The sequence below is a fragment of the Malus domestica genome, chromosome 10 (assembly GCF_042453785.1).
Source record: "Malus domestica chromosome 10, GDT2T_hap1".
Classification (NCBI taxonomy): Eukaryota; Viridiplantae; Streptophyta; class Magnoliopsida; order Rosales; family Rosaceae; genus Malus; species Malus domestica.
Genome location: NC_091670.1, coordinates 3,539,009 through 3,549,361, shown reverse-complemented (window position 1 = coordinate 3,549,361; position 10,353 = coordinate 3,539,009). Strand labels below are relative to the sequence as shown.

At 41.2% G+C, this 10,353-nt stretch overlaps 1 protein-coding gene across 1 annotated transcript; it reads left to right on the top strand.

The window, feature by feature from the left end:
* The first annotated feature begins 4,945 nt into the window (after positions 1-4,945).
* On the top strand, positions 4,946-5,845 carry LOC103410792 (citrate-binding protein-like). Its single transcript, XM_008349457.4, has 2 exons — positions 4,946-5,234; positions 5,331-5,845. Exons 1-2 carry the CDS (start codon positions 4,953-4,955, stop codon positions 5,712-5,714), a joined length of 666 nt encoding a protein of 221 aa, XP_008347679.2. The 5' UTR covers positions 4,946-4,952; the 3' UTR covers positions 5,715-5,845.
* Positions 5,846-10,353: the final 4,508 nt, after the last annotated feature.

Here is a 10,353-nt window from a genome sequence, read left to right as displayed (position 1 = left end):
AATCCCCAACGGTAAGAGGACCAGTAGGGGAGACGAAGGATGGGCGTCATATGTTGTCTGGAGAAGGCGTGGCTGCCTCTTCAACAAGGTTCAAGTCAAAACGACGGTCGGAGGGGCCAGACATTTTCAAAGGTGTTGAAGAGAGAAGAGGTCGGACAAATCAAGATCTTAGAAGTGCAAGAATGGAGCTTCTACTGGTGGAGATTCAAGTGTGCTTTGGAACTTAATGCCAGCCTCTATAAAAATCTGCACTCGACGGAGCTTCAAAAATCGAAGAGGCGCCTGCTCAGAAATCGAAGAGGCGTTTGCTTTCTCAAAAGTTGGGCTGCTCAGAGACCACGAGGGTCGATCTCAGAAATCGAAGAGGCGTTTGCTTTCTCAAAAGCTGGGCTGCTCAAAGACCACGAAGGCTGATCTCAGAAATCGAAGAGGCGCTTGTTTTCTCAAAAGCTGGGCTGCTCAGAGACCACGAGGGCGGATCTCAGAAATCAAAGAGGCATCTACTTTTCCAGCCTTGTCAGCACCTGTCACACGCACACTCAGCTTTGCGAAAATTATGGGCATTCTGTCGAAGATTTCTGGTGAAGTAGAAAGCACATGAATCTTACTGTTCAATCACCCACTTCCTACACGCAACATTAGCTCATGGGTACCAAAGATAACTTTGCCAAAGTTCTCTGACAAAGTTGAGACATGTGAAGCTTGCAGCTCCCACTACATCGCTCTGACCAAGAAGGGTAAAAGAGTAGCAAAGAAACAGCACTAACAAAGTTTAGACACATAAATTTTGAAGGTCTAGCTACCATATTATTACCCACAAGGGTAAAGGAACAGTACCACTGCTGGATAATTGGAAAGTCCCTGTGTGTCAACCTCTGTGCTTCGTGGCAAGGTAGACTAGCAAACATGCCCAACCTTTACTCACATTCAAGAAAACACTCCCAACAAGGTTGCTTGCTCCAAAATCGAAGAGGCACCGCCCTCCGAATCTCGAGAGCCAGACTCCCAACATGATTACTTTCTCAAAAATCGAAGAGACACCGCTCTCTGAATCTCGAGAGCCAGAGCCCCAGCAGGATTGCTTTCTCAAAAATCGAAGAGGCATCGTTATCCGAATCTCGAGAGCCAGATCCCCGACAGGATTGCTTGTTCGAAAACCGAAGAGGCACCATTTTCCCAACTTCAAGAGCCGGATCTCCTTGGATAAAGCTTGTCTGTAATCTTCACACGCAACATCAGCTTTCCAGATACCAAACTACTTTTTCAAAGTGCTCTGACAGAGTTAAAACATGTGAAGCTGGCAGCTCCCACTACCGTGCTATGACCAAGCAGGGTAAAGGAATAGCATTACTACTTGTTGTTAGGGAGACTCCTATATATGTCGACCTCCATCCCCAACGGACAGGCAGACCTGCAAAAATGCTCAACTCTTCCTCATATCTGAGAGGGCACTCCCAACGAAGCCTTTCGAAATATTCAGCTTTCTTTCCCCCCGACAATACCTCTGCAAACAAGCTATACTAGAGCAAGAATATCTCATATCATTAGGGTTAAAAGCAAGAGTATTCCATATCATGCTTTTTCCCTGCTTTTTCCTTTGGCCTTGTTCTTACCTGCAAGATAAGGAGAAAGAGAGCAATCAGTCAACACTTGAAATCAAGCTTCTAGTCAGGAACTGACTGCCTGGAACCCCTTACCTGATTACTTACCTGACATTGCTCTCGAGTACTCATCTTCAACATCTTATGCTTCCAGGGAAGATACCGCATCTGCCTGAGGAACAGATAGGGCAAGTGAGAAGGATACAAGGATGCATGTGGAGATAAGCGTAACAGCACACGTGCCGATACATCCACTACTCTGTCAAAAGAAAAAGTATCCCATATCAGCAGGGTCGAACGTACTCTAGATTTGATGGACTTGTTTTGACCGTCAAATTCTTCAATCGGCCTTATAATCTGAAGGAAACCAGAAAACCCTCCAGCCCAGTTCAAGAATAAGCCTGTGGAAAGTTACTTCTTCAAAAGCAAAAGTATCCCATATTATCTCTTCTCATTTTTCTTCTCTTTATCCTTCATGCTGCTTGCAAGACAGAGAGAATGTGAATAATCAGCCGGAACTCGAAATCAAAGTTCTGATCTGGGACTGATTGCTTGGAGCTCTGATTGCTTACCTTGTCTGTCACCTCTTTCAGCAGATCCCCTAGCTCGGCGACTTGGGGGACTCCTACTACATGGTTTGTATCGCGCTTGACCAAGTCTGAAACTACAAGTAAGCTTCAAGTGAAATTGATACATTACCTTGTGCATCTCCACCAGTTAAAGATACCACCCCTGGATGGAGGAAGAGTACTTCCAGAGAAGATGCCACATCTACCTATGAGACAGATAAGGCAAGTCAAGACAATACCACACTCCGGTACTTAGAAGTTTCGTGATTACGAGATCATTCTCCCATAATATTTCCTAATGTCATTTGTACTAAATCATTCACTTGTACTCACTAAAGGAGAGCTTGAACCTATGTACTTGTGTAAACCCTTCACAATTAATGAGAACTCCTCTATTTCGTGGACGTAGCCAATCTGGGTGAACCACGTACATCTTGTGTTTGCTTTCCTCTCTCTATCCATTTATATACTTATCCACACTAATGACCGGAGCAATCTAGCGAAGATCACAAAAAGCGACCGTTTTCGCTACCTAGGATCTATCTTGCAAGAGAACGGAGAATTAGATGGAGATCTCAACCATAGAATACAAGCTGGATGGATGAAGTGTAAGAGTGCATCCGGCGTGTTGTGTGACCGTTGTAGGCCACTGAAGCTCAAAGGAAAATTTTATAGGACGGCAATAAGGCCAGCGATGTTGTATGACACAGAATGTTGGGCGGTGAAGCATCAACAAGTACACAAAATGGGTGTAGCGGAGATGAGGATGCTTCGTGGGATGTGTGGGCACACGAGAAAGGATAAGATTGGGAGTAAGGATATCCGAGGTAAAGTAGGAGTAGCCGAAATTGAAGGAAAGATGAGAGAAAATCGGTTACGGTGGTTTGGACATGTGCAAAGAAGGCCTACTGACGCTCCGGTTCGAAGATGTGACTACGGGACAGAGGTTCAGGGTCGAAGGGGTAGAGGAAGACCTAGGAAAACTTTGGAAGAGACCCTAAGAAAAGACTTAGAGTACTCGAATCTAACGGAGGACATGACACAAAACCGAGCGCAATAGCGTTCTAGGATTCATATAGCCGACCCCACTTAGTGGGAAAAGGCTTTGTTGTTGTTATTGTTGTTGTTGTAGCCTTTTTTTAAATCACCTCAATTCCAAATCATACCTGAGTCGAGTGATGGATGGTAAATGAGAGGTGGGAGTGAGTGAGTGAGTGAGTCAGAGAGTCTGTGAGTGAAACAGTGGTGAAAGTGTGAGACTAGGGTATAAACTAACTGTTCAGATTGAATGATAAGTTATCATTCAATCTCGACCGTTGATTATAATTAGAAACGGCTCGGTCCGGAGTACCGTTTTTCTAGGGTTTAGGAACCGGCCCACCCCGTTTATTTTCTAAAACATTTAGAATCGGCCCGTACCCGCCCCAAACCTACATTACCCGTCCCGACCCGCGGTTTCTATACCCGTTTGCTCACCCCTAATTGAAATGTTGTGGACTGATGAAAGATTCAGACTAAACAAAAGCTTGACAATGGTGGACTGCTCTGATCAGTGGGAGCTTGGAAACAAACTTTAAATTTTTTTCGGTATTTGCATCACGCATAAGTTATTTTGGGAAATGTGGTCTTAGGGTGCTTGTATTGATGTACAAGATTTTCTAAGGTTTATTTCTTTGAAATAGTTTATGGCAGATATGCAAAGGGATTAATGGTTATGTTGTCCAAAAGTGATCACTAAGGGATTAATTTGATTCAATATGTTGATGAAGGATATGATCAATGATAATTCAAGTGGGATAATGTTAGGACTCTATTGATATGTCCCTGAGCATAACAAGGATGATCAAGCGTGGAATAAATTAATTAATGACAAAACTATTTGGAGTATAAAATCCCTTGTTTGTTGGACACTAAATGTACGTGCATCAATTGTGGTTTAACAAATAACAAGCGTGGAGGTTTTAAGCCCAAATTTGTATAAAGAAAACACAAAAACATAATAATATGCCAAATTTGGGTGGGAAAACAACTGTTTTATTTCAGTGGCTGGAAAATATGCTTAACGAAATAAACGAAGAAAAGTGAAACAAAAACAGAGGGATGGCTGATCTGTGTTGGCGCGACCAGCATCCTTTTGGGGTCCTTGACCAGTGCCTTAGTTTGTGCCGTCCATCAAATTACAAAAGGGTCAAGAACATTAAGAGGGAGGAAATGGTGAATGCTGCTAGTTCTGGATTTTATTTATCCGACAAGGTAATATTCATCTGATAAATTTGACCTATATCATATTATCCCAAATAAATAATTATACTTCAATATACAATTAACTATCATCATTCTTTAGAATACTAGAAGCAAACCAAACGTTAAGGTTGGGATTATATAATTCATTATACTGTGCTTAACCTTGGCAGTAACCATATTTTTTTTATAAGAGTGTAGAGACTGTTGGTCCAAATATTAGTTTTGTAGTGGATACAACCAATATTATAATGTCCTATATTACTATAATTTATGGGGACGGGAATTCTAACTTGAGTGAAAGGAGACGGATATGCTACGTTGGGCAACACGGGTAATCCGCAATCTTGGTCCAAGTACCACTTTGATTGACCAGAAAAAAAGACATGCGTACAACTCCAACTGCTGAACTTTGTAATAAGCAATAACAACAAAAGAAAAGTAATCAAAGAATGAAAGGAAATTATCATGTTGTTAGCTGTTGCTATAAATATGCTTAAGTGAGTATCCAGTTCTCACAGCATAAACTCCCATAGATCCCATGTTGTTTATAGACTGCAGGAAAATGAATTCCTTCTACAAGTTCTTTTGCTTGTTCTTGTTGATCCTGAAATACCACCATCTTTGTGCCGCTGATCCTACTGATGGATTCACCCCTGTACCATTGACAGAAGACAACTTTGTGTTACAAAAACCATATAATGAACCCCTCGATGATCGTTACAGTTACAAGGATGGAGTTCGAAGTTTTTGGATATACAACCATGACAAGCCCTTCAAAGCGGACAGCACAACTAGGCCGCGGTCAGAGCTGCGCATTTCGGTATAAATATCTTTCCCTCTATCTACCATATTTTCACAGTGCTACCTACATCACTAAAATTCTAACTACTTGTTGAACTTGGGGGTTTTGTTTTAGGGGCATGACTATTCTTCTGGAATTTGGCAATTTGAAGGCTATACATATGTGCCAAGTGGTACTTCTGGGGTTACAATAGTGCAGATCCACGGTGCAGCTGAGGGAGCGACATCTCTACAGCTAAGGATGTATGACGGAGATATCAAATACTACAAATACAACGTCGTAGCTACTGATCTTTACGACAAGTGGTTCCGCGTAAACATAATCCACAACGTTGACAAAGGGAAGATTATAGTTTTCATTGATGCTGTCAAGAAGTTTGTGGTGAAAGATCAAGGACCAGGGGATCTGTATTTCAAATGTGGAGTATATGCTGCACCAGAGAATTCGAGTAACTTCATGGAATCAAGGTGGAAAGAGATCAAACTTTACAAAAAATGACGGGATTAGTAGAATATTTGTATTAAGTAGCTAAGTGTGTTGTTACTGAATATCTACCGGTCTATATATATTGGAGTACAAAGATATGGTTTTACTAGAACTCGTATGTATAACTCTTTTGCCCCCTTCTATTTCGGTTAAGTAAGACTACCAGTGCAAATCATACAGGATTTAGAACTTTCATAATCCAGCAAACATAAAATCCAATTGATCAACCTGCCTAAGCAAGATACCCAAAATGCTGAAATTCTATGGCAACCAGGACTGCTAAATAAACTATCTCAAGATTCTGCAGAATTGTTGGACTCCTGTTTAAACCATTGGATCCAAAATAATGTAATGAACCATCTCAGATCAAAGCAGAGTTCAAAAACAAGCAAAATAAGTTTGTATTTCTTTGTATCTAATGACATTTTTTTTTCAATCTCGTACAGGATTTTTCAAATTCGTAAATAGGTTTTATTTTATAGTTTTTGTGACGAATATACAAAAGGCTCAAGAAATAGAATCAAGAAAGGTCTCAAGAACCACACAGATGAAGTACATACATACAAACTTACATACATATAAGGTAATAATTGGCATGCCATCTTAAGGAATCTGGTAGTCGTCGAGATGTAAAAATAAGTGTCACCTAATAACAAAGTAAGCCGAAACTTGGCCCTACCCCATGTCCCTAAGATAAGAGTGTGCTTGCAAACCAAGATCGGGTACAGCATCAAAATGACAAAACTACCATCATTTGACTTCAGTATATCTTATGCGGAACCAGGTACTTATATTTCTCAGGTCAACGAACATGGATACAATCATACAATGCAAACTGAAGCAAATGGTGAAAAGATAGATATAAATAATTGAGTTGGTTCGGCACGGTTATATTCTCGCTTTGTCAGTTTTACTAACTGAAACGAAATTTGATTTATTGTACTACACTACCACAAGCTGTGAGAACCCTACATTGGCTTGTAAACAATTTATCAATCAAACGCACACAGTGAAGCCATGAATCAAATGAATGAAGGGCTAAATTAAATTAATATGATAATATAAAAAAATTAAAACATATCTGTACAACAGCACAAGACACAGCAAGAATCCTATACACCACAAGGCAGGCTGCACCACTTCTCAAGTTGAAGAAATAATCACACCACCATAGGGCTTGGATGCTCATCTTCCTCTGAAGATGCAGGTTGCGATGGTAACTCAGGAGCTAACTGCCGGTGAAATGCATTAACTGCAGCTGCAACACCGTCTTCATTCTCTATCAACTTTGCCATTTCTAGTACTCGAGATTTAACCTAAGATGGTTCAATTCCTGGTTAGAACGAATGCTTGTTGTGCTATGTTGCTGCACTACTTTTGCAGTAACCACATCACTGGTAGCATAAAGACGAAAGCTTAACCATTTCTTGGGAAATTGGATAAAAAGGAAAATCTATGTGAAGGAAGAATAAAATATTGCAATCGTTTACCAAAAACATAAAAACATGAAACTTTAACCATATCATATTTTTTTTCACTTTTCTGACTTGTTAGCTAATGCATTGTTAGCTCATTCATTAACGGGACAAAACAACTATGATTTAACTCAAGCCTAAAATTGTTTTCTTAATTTATTTTCCAACCAGCTGTTTTTCATAAACCAACCAAAGCTTAATCAATTAGTTCAAAACCATTGTATGATTGATTTCAATTGGCAATCAATTTACATATGTTCTACAGGAATCGTCATGGGAGATACCAAAGAAAGATTAGATCGGGCCATTGGTAATCAAGCTTGGAGGGCTCTTTGCCTTAAGAGTGACCATATTCCAGGTTCGAACTTGAAGCCTTGTAGGTTGGAATAAATGTGGTTAAAACATGAAATTTTCTTAACGTTTGCGCAAGATAATTGACAGTCAGTCGATGGTTTTGTGTTACATAAACTTGATCAATTAAAAAGTCTTGACCTCGAATAGAGAGGGTTTAGGTCCTCTTTTCCACAAGACAAAGAAGCTCATTGTAAGATTGGATGGTATGCAGTTTATGCTATGCATGCAGTGAAATTACCAGTTACCGTTTGTGATCAACTTGACAGCTTAATGTTAACTTGGTTAAATGGAGCCAAGTTTGCCTTCAGAAGTCTCTTGTGTTGGATAGTGGCCAAATTAGTGGCCAACTTGCAAACAACTTTCGGTTAATAAAATAAACAAAAATGGTGGACAAAATCATGTGTCTTTGGTGAAAAGCAAATGATTATGTTTGTTGAGGAATGATTATTCCTTTTGATTTGGCCTTCTTTCAAAGGCAGATAATAAGGGTGCTTCGGTGAGTACACCAATTGGTTTTGTTAAGGTAGCCCATTTTGAGAGAAAATATAGAGCATTTTCTGATTGCAGTTACAGAGAGCAGCAGAGTATCAGGGTAGAGAAGAAGGGGTGCAACATCCCCATTGGAAGAGGGCTCCTCTCTTTGCTTAGTAATCATCCACCAAAGTACTTGTTGTTGTAATAGCTTTGAGTTTTGTATAGAGAGGAAACTATTCATTATATTTCTCTCTATTTGTTTCTTTAGTGTGTGAGAGCTATTGGTTGTATTGGGGTTTTTGGGTTGTGAGCTTGCCAACACTTTGTAAACTCCCATTTGATGATAGTGGATTATTGGGTGAGCTCCTAATGCTCCGAGGACGTACTCCAGTTACACTGACTGTTGAGGAACCTCGTTACAATCTTGGTGTCTTTAATATTGTTCTTACATTCAATTTGATATATTTTTCAGTGCAAATGGAGGCCAAAACGAGTTAGGGGTGAGGATCGGAGATCAAGAAATACCAAGGAGCGATCGTTTTCGTTACCTATGATCTATCTTGCAAAAGAACGAAGAATTAGATGGAGATCTCAACCATAGAATACAAGCTGGATGGATGAAGTGGAAGAGTGCATCCGGCGTGTTGTGTGACCGCCGTATGCCACTGAAGCTCAAGGGAAAATTTTATAGGACGGCAATAACGCCGACGATGCTGTATGGCACAGAATGTTGGGCGGTGAAGCATCAACACGTACACAAAATGGGTGTAGCAGAGATGAGGATGCTTCGCTGGATGTGTGGGCACACGAGAAAGGATAAGATTAGGAATGAGGATATCCAGGGTAAAGTAGGAGTAGCCGAAATTGAAGGAAATATGAGAGAAAATCGGTTACGGTGGTTTGGACATGTGCAAAGAAGGCCTACTGACGCTCCGATTAAAAGATGCGACTATGGGACAGAGGTTCAGGGCCGAAGGGGTAGAGGAAGACCTAGGAAAACTTTGGAAGAGACTCTAAGAAAAGACTTAGAGTACTTGGATCTAACGGAGGACATGACACAGGACCGAGCACAATGGCGTTCTAAGATTCATATAGCCGACCCCACTCAGTGACTTAGATTTTCCAAGTCTCCAACCGAGAAGTTTTCCTCACTCGGGAAATTAAGGGAACACTACCTCAACCTACATCCTCCACTCACAAAGCTTCAACATACAAGCTTCAACAAAAGAAAAATTCAAAGAACTTAGCGAAGAAGGCTTCGGTGTATTTAACACAATACGTTGAAATGAAGCAAAGCTTATTTATTGATATCGCCGATAAGTTACAAATATGTACATATACATGAGTCAAAATAAACAAACAACAGGGAGCCTTCACAAAGGTTGCTTAGGAGAAGTCTCAGCAGTCGGTAGAGCCCCAGAAAGAGAATGCACCGGAGAAGGATCATTCGGAGCCTCAGTACTGAACAGAACCCTAGAAGGAGGAGGCATCCGAGGTTGATCATTTGGAGCTTCATTACGCGGTACAACCCCAAAAGACGAAGGCAATAAATGCCTTTGGAACAAACCCACAAACCTCTGATGATCAAGTAAAACCTGACCATCAGATTCCTTCATCTGGTCAAGCTTCCTCTTCATGTTTGTAGCATAGTCATGTGCGAGTCGGTGCAACTGTTTATTCTCATGCTTGAGCGCTCTAATCTCCTGTTTGAGACTCATCACTTCAGCCGCTAATGATTCAACTTGGCGGGTTCGAGCAAATAGGCGTTGGGCCATATTAGACACAGAACCTGCACACTGAACAGTGGGAGCCAGAGAATCCTTAACAGCCAACTCATCAGACCATTTGGAAAGTAGTCTGTTATCTTTGGGAGTGAGAAGGTTCCTGGCCACCACCGCAATGGTCATATCATTCTTCATCACGAAATCATCAACGGTAAGAGGACCAGTAGGGGAGACGAAGGATGGGCGCCATATGTTGTCTGGAGAAGCCGTGGATGTCTCTTCAACAAGGTTCAAGTCAAAACGACGGTCGGAGGGGCCAGACATTTTCAAAGGTGTTGAAGAGAGAAGAGGTCGGACAAATCAAGATCTTAGAAGTGCAAGAATGGAGCTTCTACTGGTGGAGATTTAAGTGTGCTTTGGAACTTAATGCCAGCCTCTATAAAAATCTGCACTCGACGAAGCTTCAGAAATCGAAGAGGCGCCTGCTCAGAAATCGAAGAGGCATTTGCTTTCTCAAAAGTTGGGCTGCTCAGAGACCACGAGGGTCGATCTTAGAAAATGAAGAGGCGTTTGCTCTCTCAAAAGCTGGGCTGCTCAAAGACCACGAAGGCCGATCTCAGAAAT

Bases quoted from the DNA above. Each gene is read 5' to 3' on its own strand.
- LOC103410792 (XM_008349457.4), top strand. From the start codon at position 4,953: ATGTTGTTTATAGACTGCAGGAAAATGAATTCCTTCTACAAGTTCTTT. The intron at 5,235-5,330 runs GTATAAATATCT...GTTTTGTTTTAG, and splicing joins GGTCAGAGCTGCGCATTTCG to GGGCATGACTATTCTTCTGG.